General features: G+C 46.4%; 1 protein-coding gene across 1 annotated transcript in view; it reads left to right on the forward strand.

The window, feature by feature from the left end:
* Nucleotides 1-18,886: 18,886 nt before the first annotated feature.
* Nucleotides 18,887-20,109, forward strand: part of LMO2 (LIM domain only 2 (rhombotin-like 1)) — a 58,416-nt gene continuing 57,193 nt past the window's right edge. The window contains exon 1 of the mRNA XM_012725186.1: nucleotides 18,887-19,077. Coding sequence (XP_012580640.1) covers nucleotides 18,887-19,077 — 191 coding nt within the window. The remainder of the gene's footprint in view (nucleotides 19,078-20,109) is intronic.

Consider the following 20,109-nt stretch of genomic DNA (forward strand, 5'->3'; position numbering starts at 1 on the left):
ACTGGGGTATAGGCCAGAGGTGCAGGGGTGAGAGGATTCACCAGAAACAGAGTGGGGAGCAGAACAAGTAGACTGACTAAGTACACTGCTGAGGGGAGCAGCGGGCGAGACAGGAGAGGCCTGCCACACCATATGGGTCACCTCCCTGGCCGGGATCAAACTCCTGCTGAAGTGGCTGCAGCTAGCTTCTCAGTGTTGTGCTTTAACCTGTTGCATCACCAGGGAGCGTCCCCATCCCAGCCTCATTTTGATGTTACCCATTTAACAAAACTCTTGATCTTTTTATTGTCTTACAGAAAACCTACTCCATATTGGAGGCTTTGCATTGGTGAAGATAAAAGAGGTGAGGGGAAGAAAAATCCTGTCCTAAGCAAAGCAAGAAAACATGCCTCAGAGATTAGGGAGTTTGCTAAGGTATGAAATTGCCCAGGGGTACTGCAAGGAGACCCCCATGTGGTGCTGTGACTCCATGCCATCGCTCCACAGCTACAGTCATTTCTGCTTTACTGGGCATCAGTGATCCAGGTGAGCCACAGACTGCACATCTGGGTGCAAGTTTCTCTAAAGTGCACTGCATCCAGTTAATCTGAATCTCCAGCTCAAGTGGACTCACAGCTGCCTTTGCAGGGTCAGTGATGGGTGAAGAGAAATAGTGACAAGGAGACAAGGTCATCAAGAGTCTGTTTTTATAGCCTACTTGAAAGTTCTCTGTCTCTCCCGAGGTGTAAATGGGTTACTTCAGGGAGGAACTCTGGGCAGCAGGAAGCAAGCTAGACCCTGCTCACACATCCCCCTGCCCTGCCACCAACAGGACAAACCTATCCTTTCCTTAATCATTTGGTGTCAACCAGAGGGAAAGGGTTGCTATGATGGATGAATTGGTGGGTTGAAGGGAGGACTGATGATTCATCTCCATGAGTTTTGCAAGGCTCTTTTGTGTGTCTGCAGTAGCAAACATTTTGATATGCTTTTTAGACACCTACTTTTAACACCTAAGGTTCAACTATCAAAGCTGAAAAAAGCAGCGATACTCTATCTTTAGTAAGAAGGAAGTACACAGGGATTAAGAGCATGGCTTTGGAATTATTTGCTTTTTATTAACTCTCTGAGCCTTAGTTTCCTCATGTATAAAATGATAATAATAGAACACTGAAAAAGATCACTGCTATCAGAATTAAACATTTTGGGAAAATACCAATAACTCAGTGCCTGGCAGACAGGAAGCACTCCAGATGTGATAACCCAACTCCAATGGAAAGAACTGTTTTACATTGAGCACTTACTACACACTTTGTGCTATCACAAGAATAGATGTGTGTGTGGGGGGGTACTAACGAGATGTGGAGGCGGGGTAGGCACCTGCATGTATTGTTAGTAAGGTGAAGGACAAGGATACACTAATGCAACCATCTAGAGCATCCTTGTATCTGTTGAGAGCGAGGGCATCTCTGCCTGCAGCTGTGGAGAAGGGGCTGAGCAGGTAAAAGGGAAATGGAGCTGGCACAGAATTCCAGGTGAGGGAAGCTACCCCTAGAGGAAACTAAGCAGGCATGGTTGTGCTGCTTGCTGGCTACAGTAAGGAAGGAGATGCAGAGCACGGGGCTGCTGGTCAATTTCTACTTACCCCAGAGCCTGGAAACTTCTAAACAGATGCTATAGGCTAAGTACTCCAACTGAGTTCTGTCACTTGCTGGTTATTTTCCTGGACTTTAGTCATTTGAACCATTCAGAGCCTCAGTTTTTCTCTTTTCTTTCTTTACATTTTTTTTCCACTTTTAAACAAGAAGCATTCTGTTCACCTTGCTCAGTATTGTAATGCTAATGAGACTGCCAACTAGGAAGCCTTTTGTGACTGCAAAAGCACTGAGCAAAAGTAAGGGCTGACTGTTGATGGCTTTTTCACCTGGCAGCCACAATGGACTGTTTAAAACACTCAGCAAATCACTCCCTGGATGAAAATCCCCATCTTCCCTACTGCACTTAAAATCCAAGCCTTGTACCAAGATCACTGGACTTACACAGCCTGGCCTGCTTTACACACCCCACCCGCCTTTGTTCCACTAGAGACAAAGCCATTCCTACCCCAGTCCCTTTGACCTTTCAGTTAAGTCAGCCGGAAACTCTCTATCAGGCTTCCTGTTTTTTATTCAGCTCTGCTCTCAGAAGCCACCAATCTAAAGTAGGGTCCACCCCACCCCACCCTGACTCTCACCTTGTCTTGCTTTGCCTGGTGCTGTCATTATGGGATGGCTCTCCACGCTTGTTTACTTGTTTGTGCTTCTTCCCTCCCTCCCCCTCCTTCAGCTAAGTTCCTTTCAATTACTGAGTTAAAATTTTTAAATATATATATACATATACATATATATGAACAATGATGTGAAAATATATACATAAAACACGATGTAAACCATGTACATATGCATTTACAGAGATACATATATGTACACATACATGCATATGCGTATGTATTTTACACCATTGTTCACTTTTTTTTTTAAAGATTTATTTATTTGTGCATACAGAACTGGGGTACAGAGGCTCAGGGGTGGCGAGAGGTTTCACCATAGACAGAGTAGGGAGCAGAACAGGTAGATGGCACGAAGTACACTGCTGAGGGGAGCAACGGGCGGGTCAGGAGAGGTCTGCCACGCCATGTGGTCACCTCCTAGGCAAGTGGGAATCGAACTCATGTGGAAGTGACTTTAGTTTCTCAGTGCTGCGCTTTAACCCGCTGCGCCACCAGGGAGGGCCCATTGTTCACTTTTGTAAATGTCTGATTTCTCCTCTCAGGTGTAAATTCTCTTCAGAAGGATCTGGTATCTTGCTCACAGCTCTACCCCATCTCCATGAGTGACTCACACAAGCAGGGCTCAATCAAAATGTGCCCGGTCAAGGTTAACAAGAGTCCCCTAGACCACCAACGTGTTTCAACAAAAGCCAAACAACTTCCATTCATGGAAAAATTACTTGCGATTCACCACAGACTTCTAAACCAGGAGAGTTCTGAATCATGTCTCCTGCACTTCTCTCCTGCTACATGTAGGAATCATGAATACTGAGCCAGAAAATTACCAGGAAAAAGGCAAAGCACTTCGGTCTGTTCACGACAACACCCAGTCAAGGCAAAATACATGGAGCTCCCGGCTGTGTGGTCAGACAAGGACGGGGCAGTGGGCATTTAAGAGGAAACTGGTGGGCGGCAAGTGGAACTCTTAGGGCAGCAAAGCCAAGGGGGGCCCAGAAGGCCTTTGATGGAATTGGCAGCCTGTGGCTGTTTAGTGAGGTAATTTGTGCCTGGCTGGTCCTGCCCGTGGAGATGCCTGCCGGAGGGAGGTGTTGGCAGGTCCACCTGCCCCTTGGTGTTCTGCAGACTGCTGCTGCTGCTTAATGAGCCGGTCAACCATTAAGTGCCTCCCACACAATGGCAGCATTTGCAAATTGAGCAGTTTTCTCTGGAAAGCAGAGGAATTGAGTAGTGACTAGGTCTTCCACATCTTGGCCATTCCATTCCGTGTCTTTGACCTGAGCCACTAACACTGTCCCTTGCCCGCTTTGGCTTCAACCCGCTAAGCCCCACCTGCCTCAGGGACTTTGCAGGGGCTGTTCCCTCTGTTTGGACCTCTCTCACTTCAGAGTTTTGCAGGGTGACTCCGTGTCCTGAGTCAAACCACTGTTTCAATGTGATCCCCTCTAAGGGTGGCATTTTCTAGCCACCCTACCAAAAAAAAGGACCTTGACATAAAATTAGTGTGCATAGAGGGAAGGGAGAGGAAAGGATATTTTCCCCAGTAAAACACCCAAAACTATACATCCCCTTGGAGGCAAATACCCAACCAAACAGGGTATTAAGTTGGGGCTATTGAGTCCCAAATGCTTGCCATATGTGTAAGATACCTCTGGCAAGAAACTACAGGAAAAGGGTTCTGAAGCAGGTCCCAGAAGTGTGGAAGAAAAGAAGCAAATTCAAAATACAAATCACGGTAATGGCTGCCATTGTTGACCTCTCTAAGTGTCCACTTCCCAGCAGTACCAGCCAGCTATAGGAACCGGAGGAAGCCCTGTCTTAGCCCACCTGCCTGCCACGCTATTTAGCTTCACCTGGTCAGCTCCGCCCCTCCTTTCCAGCAGCTAGCCCACAGGGCTGCACGTCAGGGGAGGCATGGTACTTCCCCTTTGTAAGGCGCTGTCTCTTTCACAGGACTGTTCTTCATGCTTAGTGCTGTATCTCCCCTAGAAGATGCCTAACATGGCAGATCAGTGCTAACAACGGAGTGTGTGAACCATGGTTCAGGATGAACTGTGTTATGGAGAACACTAAACACCGAGGTGAGCATCTGCGGGCTGGGCTGCCAGGGCAGGGAGGAGTGATGACTGCAGGAACTGAAGGAGGAAGTCATGGGATGAGGAGGAGCGTTGTAAAAACTTTATAGGATCTAGGCATATCCATCCCACATTAAATACATATATATCTTTTTTTCTGTAGGAAATACAATCAAGACTTTGGGCCCTCCCTGGTGGTGCAATAGGTTAAAACATAGCACTATGAAGCTGTCCACAGCTACTGCAGCATGAGTTTGATCCCCCGCCAGGAGCTGACCCACATGGAGTGGCAGACCTCGCCCGACCAGCCCTCAGCTCCCCTCAGCAATGTATTTCAGTAGATATGCCTATTCTGCTCCCCACTCTGTCACTTTGTCTCTATGGAGTCCTTCCACCCCACCCCCCCCATACCTCTGGCCTGTACACCAGCTCTTGTGTGCATAAATAAATACATCTTTAAAAAAAATGCAATCAAGATTTTGATCATTGCCATTTCTGAAATTATTTGCTACGTTGAGTAAGGGGGCCATTAGACTGAGAAGGTTCTAATGACTTAGCAGCCTGTTCAAATAAGCCAAAATCTAAGCCTGTAAAAATATCAAGGTTAAGAAATTGAAATCTAAAGATCAATCACAAACAAACAACTAGGCTTTCATAAATAAGGCAATCACTTAAGCGGTAGCCATTCAAATAATTTCCTTGCTTTGCTTCTGATCTTTATAAAAAAAAGTCTGGTCCTTAGTTCCTGTCTGTGCATGCTCTTAACCACTTCTGATTTGGCATTGCTGAATTTGGATTGATTTTTACTCAAAGAAAAAAAAAATTTTAAAGATTTATTTATTTGTGCATACAGAACTGAAGTAAAAGCCAGAGGAGCTGGGGCAGTGAGAGGATTCACCAGAGACAGAGTGGGGAGCAGAACAGGCAGATCAAGGAAGTACACTGCTGAGGGGAGCAGCGTGGGGGTGGGCAGGAGAGGTCTACTGTGTCATGTGGGTCACCTCCAGGGCAGCAGGGCAGGAAGGTATCAAACTCATGGACATGGCTAGTGCTATGCTTTAACCCACTGCGCCACCAGGGAGGACCCCCTCAAAGAAATTTTAAAAAATTTATAATGTGCCTCAGTTTATCTTTTAACACATTTATTTCACAATTTTCTGTGAGACCCCAACAGTAATCACACACAAACAGAAATTCTTGCAAAGTGATTAAAAAACTAACCTAAATAGTAACTGAATTTATTTTCAGTTAAGATACAATTTTTTAGATACAAACTTTAGCCTATTAATTTTCTGACTTCAGAATTATTGACTTCAAATCTTTTCATATTTTGATATCAGCTAAAACAATTTTTAGGTAAAGATATTTTCCAGGGGCTTTTCCATTCAAAAAAAGGACAACTCTGATAGTCCCTAAGCCTATACCTAAAGCCCCTCGCCCCCCCCCCCCACCAAGGGAGGGAGGAGAGCTGGTTCTGGGGAAGGAGCTTAACTGGTGGGTCTGGAGAGGCTGTGGCTGTGGAAACCCCTCAGGCCCTATCACCTCCACCCAGGGGAAGGGCTTGAGTATCAGCAGCAACAGGCGCAGAGAGAAAAAGGTGGAGCTGGAGAGTTCAAAGACAAGGAACTCTTCAGAGCCAGGAGATAAAGGAGATCTCGAGAGGATACTGAAGGCTGTTTTCAGGGCCCTGGGGAGTTGGACTAAGAGGGAAGACCACTAGGAGCATCTCTTATTCCAGTATCTGTTCTTTGATCTGGACCCTGAGCTCCTAAATCCCAGTTTCTGAGGTGGTAGGAATGGTTTTTTGGTTTTTAAAAAGATTAATTTATGTATGCATACAGAACTGGGGTACAGGCCAGAGGTGTGGGGCAATGGGATGCTTCACCCTAGACAGAGTGGGGTGAAGAACAGGCAGATCAATGAAGTACCGCCCTGAGGGGAGCAGCAGGCGGGTCAGGAGAGGTCTGCCTCTCCATGTGGGTCACCTCGGGGCAGGTGAGGGTTGAACTCATGCTGAAGTGGCTTTAGCTTCTTAGTGCAGTGCTTTAACCCACTGCACCGCCAGGGAGGGCCCAGGAATGTTTTTTGTCCTAAGAAAGCAACTCTGGATAAGCTCCTAGATAAGAACTGGTCACCAGAAAGACTAAGCCATGATTAAAAACTTGGAACTTTCAGCTCCATCTTCCTTCCTCAGGGAGGAGAAAGGAACTGGAGATTGAGAGCTAACAATCAGTCAATGTCTACATGCTAAGTCTCCACAAAAAGCTCAAGAACACGGGGTTCTAAGAGCTTCCAGGCTGGTAAACATCCACATGCAGATGGGTAGACCACCCTGGTTCCACAGGGACATAAGTTCCCATGTTTGGCTTTTCCAGACCAAACTAGGTGTCTCTTCTTCTGATTGTTCATTTGTAGCCTTGATCATATTCATAAATGCATTTTCCTGAGTTCTATTGGCTGTTTCCAAAAAGCATCATCCCTAAGGAGGGGGTTGTGGGAACCCCATGTTACAGCTCATTTATCGAAGTACCAGGAACAGCCTGGAACTTGAAAGTGGCACTTGCATGGGGATGGTCCATGGACTGAGCGTGAGTGTGAACGGATGCTCACTCCAGGTAGGTTGTGTCAGAACTGCACTGAATTACAGGATACCACACATCTGGTGTCCAGAGTGACGTGAGTATAGTATTAATATGAGAATAGGGGGAAACACAGAGTTTTTCCTAGACTACACAAGACATCAGACAAAAAAAAGTAAGGCTTAAATGTGCAAGAGAGTAATGATCTAATATGATATTGGGCCAAGGAATTTGGATTGAAAGCCTCACTTGGTTAAAAACTAAAAGTCACAGTCAGCCATTCCCTTTGAACTAGATGAGACAGAGTTGAGAATGAATATTATCTTTTGAAGCAGCCAACTGTCACTGGGACAGAGCAGGTGGGCTTCTGGGTCCAAATCAAGTGCAGCAAAGACTGTGATGTCCCTTTCCCAGATGCTCCTGCAACAGGACCCAAGAGGTTAGTGCTGGCCTTCCGGGGGCTCTCTGAGCCCCTCTCCAGCTGTTGTCTGGCCCAACCTGCTGAGCCACAACCCTACTGCACAGGGGACCCAGAGCCTTCCCATTAAAGCTACCTCTGCTACTTCTGGTGAAGAAAATGCTCCACCAGCCACAGGACATGAGAGCATCCTGGGATCCAGAACCATCTTCCATAATCAGCTACTTCCAACTGCTTACCATGGACAATCACCTCTAGAACAAAAGGTGTGAAAATGGCAAGGGTTTCCAAATTTGAATGAGTCTCCTGGCTTCTTTGAGCTCTCCCTCCCTTTAGAGAGAAAGTGAGAAGCAGGGGAGAGATCCCCAAGAGAGTGACCAGTCTTGTGAAGGACCCCCAGGCTTCTGGGTGCAGATACTGCAGAAGAGGTGTGCCGACTTTCTTCAAATATTTGAAGAATTTCCACACAGAACAAAGATCAGACTTAAATTTCCTGTGATTCTGGAGAATGCAGCAAGAACCAAGTGATGGTCCCAGAGAAATAATCTTTAATTTCACAAAAGGAAGAAATGTGGATCAAACTGAACTTTCTGAAAATGAAATGGATCACCTAATAGTGAGTCATCTGCTCCAGTAGCTGATCCACCCTGGCCTGGGTTTGGACCATATTTGCCTTTCTACCACTCACATAATAAGGGATGTTTCATAGACCTGCTGTTTCCAAGAAAGGTGTGGCCATTCGGGATAAGGGGGGATAGATTATTATGACAAAAAAATTAAAAGTCATTCAGGAGTTCCACTTGTGGCTATTGAGTACAGATATGCTTTGTATGCATAACGACTTTGTTCGCAAGCTGTCATTTAAACCTCCCAATAATCTTTGGCATAAGTCCCATAATTATCAGTGTGTTAGAGACAGGTGCCTGAGACTCAGAGATGGTAAGCCATGTGCTCAAGGTTGCACAGCTAGAAGTGCAGACCTGGGACTCAAATCTTAAAGCCAAACTCTTACTACTACCCATTTGGCTCCAGCAGCCATTTTCTCTCCATTCCTACTCCCTCTTATTAAAGCATAGAAATGATGAGAGCATAAAAAAAGAGACTTCTCCACAGAAAGTTCATCAGAATGGGCCCCAATAGAGAATAGCAACTTTAACAAAACACCCAAATTGAGGGAAATTACTACATTTGAGTACAATTTGCAAATCATCTCTAGAGAGTGTCTTCCTGCAAAGTGAGAGCCAATTTTAAAACACCCACATCCTCTGGCCCCACTCCCTAGTCCCCAAAGGGTGTGTGGCCTTGCTCAGACAAAATTCCCTTTGACTTCATTTGCATTGTTCTTGGGAGGAGAAAAGTGAACAAGCTTTGAAGTCACTCCCTTGAGAAGAAAGTAAAAATCATACCTTCAACTTGACCAGCCATGACTTCGTGGGAATTTGGCTTAAGAACCCAAAACAAGTCAAACTAATTAGTCAACTTTTCCTCCAGAGAATGCTGAGGCTTGATGCTTTGCAAAAAAATGACTGTGCTCCACCCATTGACAAAAAACAAGGGCGCTGGTCACCAGAAAGGAAGTAGAAAGCTTGGGTAGGCAGAGTTTTAACAAGCTTCCAGTGCTCTCTTGGGGCCACGCACACAGGCCTGGCTCTGGGTGGCCATCATCTGTATAAGCTGAGACTCAGGGAAATCCGAATCTTTGAGATGTTGCCTCTCAACTGCATTTGGAGAAACATAACGTACTGATGTGGGGCTAAGCCATTTTCCAAAGCGTTTCCCTCATGTCCTACAAAATAGATTATGGTGAGGATCTGAGGTGCTTAAAATCCCAGAGCCCTGGCACAATGCACTGGTCACACTCCACTGACTTTTTCTAACTCTGTTTCCCCTTGAACCCTCTCATCACATGCCCACTTGTCTGTGGATCTTCATCTAAGCTGCAGGCTTCCTCTTCAATGCCAAATCATCAGTTCTCTGCCAGGGTCCTGAGGTGGCCTGATCACCAGGACTTAGGTTTAGCAAAGGATGAAGATAACTCCATCTCCATGAAATGTTAGACCCGAGCAGACGGTGCCTGGCTCTCCTTGGTCTCTCTGGGCCCCCAGGCCCTTCTGCTGTCACAGAGCAGAGGAAGACTTCGCCGCAGAGGGCTGTCTTAAAACAACAAGGCCAGTCACGGCACTGCTGCTCTGGCCTTATCGGAGCGGGAGGCCGAACTGGATTCTATTAATTGCTGAATACTGTTGGGTTTGGCAGATACAGGAAGCAGTTTACATGGCTACACAGTGCCCTGGCTAACAGTTTCTCTGAAATGGTATTATTGTAGCGGGATAATTGTGATTAGGGACAGTTCCCCAAGGAAGACCAGGCCTTTGATGCTTGAGTCACTTCCTCCCCACTTGCTTTAGTGCGATAGTGCTCTCACCCAGTAGAGACACCCTTTGCTAACCAGAGACTCCTGCGTCCCACTTCCCACAGCAGGGGTCCTGGGCAGAGATAGTCCAGCGACTTGTGGGAGCGCAGTTCTTTGGGAAATAGAAGCAGGCGGAGACGACCCCCCCCCCCCATCTCTTTCTTAGGTACTGAGAACAGATGACTTTGTCAGTGACCTCCATTGTGTGTCTCTGGCTCCAGAGACAGCATGTGCTTAGGAACCTGGCTCTGTTTGCTGACTGCTTGCCCTGGGGGAAATTCCTTCTTTGAGCCTCAGTTTCCCCATTTATTGAGTAGTGATGATAAGACAGTCTGAGTGATTGCTGTGAGGATTAAATGAGTGACTAATGTTTGTAAGCTCTTCATAAATTGTAAGCATTATTATTGCTGCTGCTGCTATTCCTAAAACTGCTCTTCCCGCTACAAGGCAGTCATGAACCGAGGTTATCATCACATGGCCTTTACTTGGTAGAAAAGCAGCGGCTCAGGGTTGAAGGCTGGGGCAGGATGGGACTGCCTGTAGACTGACTATAGAGGCTGGGGTGGGGGTAGAGCTGAACCGTGACTCCCACAGTGGCAGTCCTGGGCCCTGGGAGCAGAGTTCATCTCCACCACCCTGCAGTTGGCTTGCGGTCCTGGATTCCATAGGGGCTGCCCTCCTCTACACTCTGCCAAGGAGAGATTTTACCGCTCAGGTGTTTCCCTGAATCACACTTATATCCACTTCTGCTTCTGGGGGAAAAGCAGCCCTCTGTGCACACAGATGGGAACATTTGTGGACTCTGCCCATCACTGGGCCTGTGAGCGGGCCCAGTAGAGGCCTTCAAACATGAACTGAGCCAGACAGGGGTGGGAGAGCCGACCTGCCCAGTGCATAGCCATTCGAGGATGGACCAAAGCCATGTGGCTGGCAGTCACCCACGGATGGGCTTGGAAGTCAGGTGTGTGGGTTCACACCTGTCACTTACTAGATGTGTGCTCGGAGGAAAGTCCTCTTCTCTGAGCACCCTGGTTTCTTCATCTGGTAAATGGGGATAAAAATACCTCTCAGAGTGCTGTGGTCAGGTTAAAATTAGTTATGTATGCAAAATGCTTAGTAGAGTCCCAACATGTAGAAAATACTGAATAAGTGGTAAAAAAGGAGGTGATCCTGACAGGTTGAAGGGAGCACTGAGGGTCAACAGGCTCTGGGCACCAGAAAAGGCAGAGCTCACACCGCATGGAAAATGCTTCTGGAACCTACTGTGCTGTGGGAATTGCCAGCCAGACCCAGAGTCCCCAGACGCTGGCAACCAGCTCTTAAGGGCAGAGATCGTATTTATCCTGTTTACGCTGTCCACTTGGTCTCTGCGTTCATTTCCTGTTCCTGCTGTAACTACTACCATGGACTTAGTGCTTCAAAATAACACCCCTTTGTCACCTCACTGTCTGGCGGTCAGAAATCTGAAATGGGTCGTCTCAAAAAATCAAGGGGTCAGAGGGCTACGATTCATCTGGAAGTTCCGGGCAGAAGTCAAGGATGCCTGAACTTCGGGCTGGTGGCTGACACTCCCTCCTGCTTCAAAGGCTGTGGTGTAGCATCTTCAAACTTGATGCACTCTCACATAAAAGGACCTTGTGATCACACTGGGTCACCTGGCCAACCCAGGATCCTATTCCCATAAGACCATATGCACAAGACGAACAACTTGAATTCCAATTGTAAACTTAGCACTTCCCCTGCCCTATATCATACCATATCGATAAGTTCTGGACATATTAGGCCCTCCTTGGTGGCAAAGCAGGTTAAAGCACAGCATTAAGAAGCTAAAGCCACTTCAGCATGAGTTCGATCCCCACCTGGGAGGTGACTCACATGGCGCGGGAGATCTCTCCTGACCCACCCGCTGCTCCCCTCAGCAATGTACTTCATCAGTCAGCCTGTTCTGCTCCCCACTCTGTCTCTGGTGAAGCCTCTCACCACCCCTGCCCCTTTGGTCTATACCCCAGTCTATATGGATAAATAAATCAATCTGTAAAAAAAAAAAATAAATATGGACATGTTAAGGAGGCCTTAATATATTTTACCACACCTAGCATGAAGGAAAGTAGATTAAAAAGTCAAATATGAACACAGATTGAGCAGCTATTTGGGCTGAACTTCCTGTAAAAGAGGATCCTACATTCTATCCCAGCACAGGAAATAGTCCCTCACAGTAACAGTCATGAATACATATTAGGGATTGCTACTTAGAAGTGGATGCTGGGGTAATAAAGTCCTTAGCAGATGGAGAACTGCAATCAGTGCCCAGTAAACAGTTGTATTTATTCTCAAAGATTTTGAGCATTAACTTAGTGCTCAGGGCCAGGAAGGCAGAGGTGAGCAAGGTCACTACAGTCTGTGTGGCTTCTCAATGTTTCCATCAACAACCAATGTTTCACATCTACAACCATGCTACAGCAGGCCATCCTCTAGAGCCTAGGTATATAGCAGGCAATACTGCCCAGGCAGGTATCATTATACTTCATGACACCACCTTCATGACGAAATTGCCTCAGGGTGCATTTCTCAGGATGTACCTTTGGTGAGGGACATAATAACTATCTCTGCCCTCCAGGAGCCTGTAGTCTCTGGAAAACCTCCAGGAAGAGGGTAAGATAGAGCAAGAATTAGACACAGGAGAAGGCCAAGGATTTGGGTGGAGGATGATGGTTTTGAGAGGTAGTTTAACTAATGGTAACAAGCACAGAATCTCAGCCAGGACTGCCTCTGTTTGGAGTCTGGTTCTGTAGGTCCCAGCTGTGTGTACCTAAGCACAGAGACTGCTGTGACCAAAACATTGGCAACTCTCTGAAGGTCTCTATGCCCTGGTTTTCTAACTTTAAGTTGGAATAACAATAGCTCCTATGTCATAGGACCTTTGGGAGAATTACAGGACTAAGTCTATGTAAAGTGCTTAGAGCAGGGTCTGGCAAGTGCTTTGTGAATGTAAACTAATATTATCCGCTTCTTAGTCTTCTCTCAGAGTGAATAGCAAGTGAGGGATATTCTAGCAGATACTAGAAAGGAAATCATTAAGATGACTTAAGGCTTTTGGTAAGGACACTCATTTAGGGGTAGAGTTTTTAAATGCTTGCATAGTAGGGAAAAGAAGGAAATTTTTATGTGATCACTGTGGGAACTTTGTGTAGATTACCTCATGACCCCCTAATAAAACAGACCAGAGGACACTGAGAATCTCAGTGTTGCCAGGGATAGACTCAATCTTGCTTGGTTCTTCAAGGCCCCTGACACTGGGGTGGGGAGCAGGAAAGTCAGAGCCCCAGCCCAAATGGGGCTCAGGGGTCCAGATCCTCAGGACAAGATGCCCTTTGGCCACCAAGATCTACAGACAGATCTAGATCCATCATCGTGGGGACTGGGTGACCTACATTCACCTTCTCCTGTAAACTCAGGGCTCGTGGTTGATTAGTGAGCAAAGGTCTCTGTTGTCACAGAGGGCTAAAACTGGATTTTTAAAAAGCATTTTCTCTTTGGAGGTGCAGTAATTGCTCCCGATCAGACAGGAAGTCCTATTGCTCTAAAGGAGCCAGTGTTATCAAGAGAAAACACATCAGCGCCTGTCCTCTCAGGAAGGGAATTGTGAGTAATCAACAAGTCTCCTCTCCAGCTGGCTGCGGGGCCTTTGTTCAGATAGTGGACAGGTCAGGGAAAGTTTGAACAGCCAGTGCTTTTAAGGAGTGGGTACAATTCTGATCCTTTCTCTTCAAATTTTCCTCTCCAGGGGACAAGCTTTCCCCAGGGAAGGGGGCTAACCTGGGTAAATTGTTCTGAAGCCATCAGACAAATCTGATTACATCAATATCCTACTCAAAATCCATCAAGACACTCCCATTACCCTCAGGATCAAGTTCAACTCCTTAATATGGTTTACAAGGCTCTTCATCACCTGGTTTTGCTGGCCCATCTCTTTCTCTGGCTTTATCTGTCATCCCTTCTAACCTAGTTCTTTCAGTGTCTAGAATGTATGTTCATTATACCAGGAACACTCTCTCTCTACACATCATGGTTCCTTGTGAGCTGAAGAAGCCAGCGATGAGAATGCAGGCTTCCACATGAAGCCTGTGAAAAAGTGCCTGGCACTGTAAAAGTCATAAAATGAGTGAGCCAGACCTGTCTGTGACAAACTTCCCCGATTCCCACAGCCTGGAGCACATGTCAGGGTGACTTTCTTGTGCTCTGGTCCTTGTCCACACATTTTTGGGCAATAGGAGAAATTGTCAAGGTATTAGTGCCACCAAAGACGTTAATTCAAAATAAAATCTACACTCCTATGTTTACTGCAGCACTACGTAAGACAACCTAAATGCCCCCAAACAAATGACTGGATCAAGAAGATGTGTTATATATACGCACAGTGGAATATTAGTCAGCCAACAAAAGGATAAGTTCATGCCATTCGCAGCAACATGAAGGAATCATGCTCAGTGAAATACATCAGAAGGAAAAAGAAAAATATCGGATAGGAGGAATACAGGGAAACCAGATAACGGTTAAAAAAAAAAAAGACAAAACTCATAGACTACTATAGGTCTGAGATCTGAGCCTTACAGATGGGGAGAGTGAGGAAAGGGGGTGGGAAGAACACAAGGGACCCTGTGACAGTTCACACAAGTGATGTTGTGGTGGGAGTTCATGAGGAATACATCTGAGGGGAGAAAGAAATCAAACAAATAAACAACAATGTAAGAAAATTCAATGATTAATTTAAAAAAAATAATACAATTAAAACAGCAGCAAGGATATTAGTATTATTCTCCTCACTGTAGACAATGATGATAGTACCAAGAGTAGGTATTTTGTAAGTACCACTAATATTGTCATTTATTGAGTAGGCACTATGTGCCTAACTGAGCGTAAGTCAGTGCGCTTTAACTTATTTAATGCTCGCAATGAGCCTAAGAAGTCAGTCTAGCCCCTTCTGGAGAGAATGACAGGCTCACCCCAGTGGTCATTTGCCCAGTTACATTGCCAGGATGTGGTGAAACAGAAACTCAAATCCAGCTTTTTCTGAGTCCAGACACATCCAGAACTTAGAGACACACAACTTTCTACGTGTAGACTTGAGCACCGAGGGTCTCAGCCTTGAGGGGCACCAGGAAAGCCAGCACAGATGTGATCAGGGTAGGGCCCCTTTTGTTTGGCTTCACTTCAAACACAGATGACAGCAGGAAAACTGAAGCCCCCCCACTTCCCTTCTCTGAAGACCAAAGCAAGGCCAAAAATAGGAGAGGCAGGAAGCATTTGATCCCAACGTGTCAAATGAACATAAACATCCTGCCAACTTTGCCTTCGGGGAGAGCCCAGGAGCAGCTGCGATGCACAGCCCCATCAGGAGGTCAGTCTGGCAGTGCCCCGCCAGACGCCCTGGGGTCGACATGGGACTCCGTCTGCCAGTGGAACTCCAGGGTTCTTAGAACTTGGGACAACAGAGCGCACAGTGTGCTTGGAGAGGGTTGTGGCCCAAAGCATGCATCTTACAGACCTGCAACGACAGGAGACCCCAGCTACTCACTCTAAATCCCTGGCTGGGCTGTGCTTGTTCTGAGGTCACCCTTTGCACTCCTGCTCCCAGATGAAAGTGCATTGCCAAGCAAGACCCTAGGGCTGAACTGCTCCTGGGAAACATTGACTCCTCTCATAGCTGTTGGTTCGAGGTCACCCTGATGGTCTTGAGGAAGCTTCCTTAGATTTAGGGCATTCTAAGATACTTCCATGTAATCTTCCTTCCCTGTCTTCTTAGAGTCAGACTTGCCTTCTGACCTGAGGAATCTCCCAGCCTTTCTCAACTTCCTTCTCATATTCTCTCATAGCTATTTCTCCTCAGGACACCCTTCCAATCCAACCCCTCTTGGCATCTGCTTCTTGGAGGACCCAGACAAACTCAGAGACCATCTATTTTGTAGATGAGAAAACCAAAGCTCAAAGGGATTTTTCTGAAGTCACACAGGCAACACAGAGCAGGAACTGGTTCTGTCAGCTTACAGGCCATATCTGTTTCCTTTACACCACGTGTTCTTGGAATGGGAAACAAGCAGAGAGACTTGTGTGAGTTTCTTCAAAAGAAGGCCCTTCACACACATATTTGTAGCTCCCTCCAAAATTCTAGAAAGACAGTGTGTCTTATTTACCCATTTGTCCCAGACATTCCAGGCTCTAAAGCTGGGACTTGTAACCACATGCCTTGTTTGACTTAGTAAATAAGGAAGGCATCATTCAAGTTGTCATGCTTTTGCAATTGGGGCGGGGTCAGGTGGACAGAGACCACCCCCAGCAATTCTGCATGTAGAGAACAGACCAAAAGACAACTAGACATGGTGGGGAATCTCTCCCATGAGAGAAAAGGGAGCATGAGCCTTCGTGCAGGACCCTCTCCCTACTGAGGCCTGTGCAGACCTGACAGGTAAGAGGCTTCCTACTAATTTCTCCCACACCTGACTGGGAGCTGAGGCTATGGCATGGCTTCCATCATGCTAATTGCCTCCACCTCCCCAGTGACACTGAGCTCAGTTCCTGATAAGGTGCTTCCTTAATAGTCTCCCATTTCCCTGCTGACACTGGAAAATAGGCCTGCCTTGGCAGCGTGTCACTGCGTGGAGTGAGGCAATGCTGTCACACCCAGCCTCGCAGCCTGAACCATTAGTGGGCCTAGAATCAATAGTTTTCAGGCAAGCCTTGTTTTGCTGAAAGTGTTCATCTGGCATGTTTGCTGTTTGCCAGGCAGTTCCTTTCTCTAACATCTCACGGTCCATGGTCCATGGTCCTGGCACCTCATTCTCTCCTCCCACAAAGTGCTGAGCAGAGTTTGCAAGTTTCAAACAGTATAACTCTCTGCAGAGCAAATCAGTTATAGACCTTGCCAAGTTGTAATTAATGACAGTTTTAGTTCTAGGTCTTTGGTTGCAAGCAACAGAAATCAATTGGGGTGAATAAGCAAAGCAGGACTTAATGGGAAGTCACTTTAGGCCTCAGCAGTGAGACTAGAAGAACAGCAGCCAAGCTGAAGAGTCAAGTTCAAGGGAGGGAACGTCAGCTGGTTTAGTCTGGGTCACTTGCCTTCCGTTTGGCCACAGGAGGGTGGGGCATGTAGTGGTCTGCCTCTAATGAGAGGTGGGAAGAGAAAAGAATGGATGTGGGTCCGGCAAAAAATAATGGAATTTCACTAGGTGGGCAGATATCTGAGGCTGGAGTAACCAGGAGGTGCTATGGACCCAGTGCATAATTCAGAGGCTCTCTGGTGTTCAGGTTTCTCTACCAATGTTGTGAAAAGTGCCTGGCACTAGGCACACATTCTGTAAGTGATAGCTAGAGCCACTCATGCTTCAATTATTGCCTGTACAGCATAATTTTATTTATTTTTAAAATGTTATTATTACTTTTTTTATAACAGTTTATTTTTACATAATTTTGTATATATTTTTTTCCATCTCAAGTGTAATCCCCGCGGGTTTCCCATCACCAAGTCACCCGTGTGCCATCACCATAATCCCGAGAATTTTCCCCACCCCCCCGTTTTTGATCCCATTCCCCACTCCACCCCCGCAAAATATCTCTGGTATATGGTTGTTCATTATTTTTGTTATTTTCTCGCCTGGTCCATTATACTCCTGCTATGAGTGAAACCATCCGGTATAAAATGTTATTACTTTTAAGATATATCCATTATATCATCCTTCATTGCTGTCCAATGTATGGTTTTCCTCTGAAATTCCCAGCACCAATTCAACCATGCACCATCACCATAGTCCCTTGTGCTTTTCCCTCCCCTGTCCTGGCCCTTCTCCCACCTCGTCCTCTACACAGTGTCTCTGATCTACAGTTGCCTGATGATTTTGATTTTTACTTTACTATAGTTACTTTTTTTCTGATTCTGTTTTTTCTTTACATTCCTCCTATAAGTGAGACCATTTGATGTTTTTCTTTCTCTTTCTGGCTTATTTTGCTGAACATAATCCCTTCCAGCTCCATCCATGTTGCTGTGAAGGGCATGGATTTATCCTTTTTGATTGCTGAGTAATATTCCATTGTGTAAATATCCTGTTTTCTTGATCCAGTCATCTATTGTGGGGCGTCTGGATTGCTTCCATAGCTTACCTCTTGTAAATTGTGCCTTTGTAGCATAATGTTAAATGCTAGGCAAAGGTAAAGCACTTGTGGACTGCTAGAGGTATGAACTAATCATTGCCTTGAAATAAAACAAATGCTGAAGAATCACATACAGTGTTAAGGCCAGCTTCTTTCAAAAGAGTGTTGCTAAGCTTCACAGGTAAAAGGAACAACTTGGGATTTTTGATGACTTGGGCGTGGACCCTGCTTCTCAGCAGATACTAATAACAGAACTGAACTTCATCCTGTGGGATCCTTTAAACCTCTCCCAGCACCATCTTACAAAACTTGTACTGTAACTGCTTGTTTACTCGCTGGGGTCACCTCTAAAATGCTAGCTCCTTGAAGGAGGGTGAGGGCTGGGATCTGTTCACTGCTGTTCCGCGGGGCCCAGCACAGGGTGTAGCACACAGTAGATGCTCAGAAAATGTTTGTTGGCTGAAAGGATGGATGGTCATCAGGCAGCTGCTGATCTTTCCAAGGCTGGTTGGCCTTGACCCGTTACAAGGGTTGCAGCCACTGGGTTGTGCCTACTTGTAGGTTCTGAACAAACTCTCTGGGAGCCACTTCTGGGGTGGTAGATTGACCTCATAAGGTGTTCTCATAGAAGCCTCGTACTGCTTAGTGTGGGGAGGGGAGAAAGAGGGAATGGAAGGGCTGGTGAGGACACTCATGATTCAGAGTTGAAGCCTGGGAGAGGAAATGGAAGGCTGAGGGTGGAGCAGTTGACAGGAAATTCCTGTGGGGACCCAGGGGCAGGACGATTGTCAGGAACTTCACTTAGTTATGACTTGGAAACTGCTGACTGGTCATTCCCTCTTGATCTGAATGTTCACAGGCCAGAGAAAGTGTTTAAGCCATGCTTTACTTTCTCACCAGAGAGAAAACATTTCACAGCACCCAGACACATCAAAGGCAATTCTAGAATAAGGCCACATGAAGTGGAGGGAATAAATGCTGTAGGACTTCAGGTGTCTAAGAACCGCGGTGATGCATGATGGCTTCGTGGTAAGAGGGGTTCAGGGTGAGCTCATACACCTGGAGAACTTTGGCTACATGGAGAAAAAGAAGCACATGCAAAGAATGGATTCTGAACACAGCACAACAGGAGCAGAGTACAGGGTGTGCTTCTGGGTCAACAGGTCCTGGCAAACTCAGGAAGATGACCAGTCAGAGACCAGGTGAGACAGCCAGGCTGGGGTCAAGTCAAGGGGAGTTCTTCATCTCAAGTTAAAAACATTTTTTTGATACTACTTATCTGTGAACTAAGGCATGAATGGATGAATGTGAAAAATGAACAGCTTGTGAACAGGGAGGGAGGAAGGAGAGGGCTCTTCTGCATTTGAATATCCCTGTCCAATCCAGTGACGATAAAAGGTGAGAGCCTTTTACCATCAGCCTCCCAGATGACTGCTGTTCACACTGATGCCTCTGAGGCCTATGAGTTGCCATCCAGAACTCTGGTGAGCAGGTGGCCAAGCTGTTCTGGAGCTTCTGGGGCAGTGCCTATGGCTGAGTGATTTTTCTCCTCTCAGCTGACAGAGGGTTCAGTGAACTTGGCTGATTAAGTAAAACAGGTTATTTCCCCTGGGTGAAATCTTAGGATGCTGAGAAGGCGCCTCCAAAATGTTCACTCCATCCCTCCCTTCAGGTGCATAATGCCTGAAGTTCCTAATCAAATCTTTATCCTTTAGCTAGAAGTTGCCATCTCTCTAACACATCAGTTTGTGGTCTATTACATGGAAAGCTGTCAGTTCATTCCATCCTACTGTGCGTGAAGGATTTGGTGGCACGTTTTACTGGGCAGCCAGAGAGGGAAAGAAAATGTAACCTGAGCCCTTGAGCTGGAAGACCCTCCGAGACCCAGAAAAGTGCTGGACACAGCACAGACAGGAGGCGCTGGAGTCACGAGTCACGACCAACTTTGCCAAGGGCAATTATGCTGCGTTCTAGCAACTAATCCCGACACCAGCCAGACCGTCCAGTTATTAACAAAAATGTTTCACACACGCAGTCTGATGATAGCATCAGCCAGATGATTTCAATGAGTGTATCGGGCAGCTAGACCATGGTTGCTGGCCTCTCTAACACAGGGGAGCGTGGCTAATCGGAACATTAGCAGGGTGCAGCTTCTCTTCAACAGCTGCCTGCCACCGAGGTGAGTGATACTGTTCTCAAGAAGCCGAGGAGGCCCAGGGAGTTCAGGAGGATGG

The sequence above is a fragment of the Condylura cristata genome, unplaced genomic scaffold, assembly GCF_000260355.1.
Source record: "Condylura cristata isolate star-nosed mole 26May11 unplaced genomic scaffold, ConCri1.0 scaffold00015, whole genome shotgun sequence".
NCBI classification, from domain to species: Eukaryota; Metazoa; Chordata; class Mammalia; order Eulipotyphla; family Talpidae; genus Condylura; species Condylura cristata.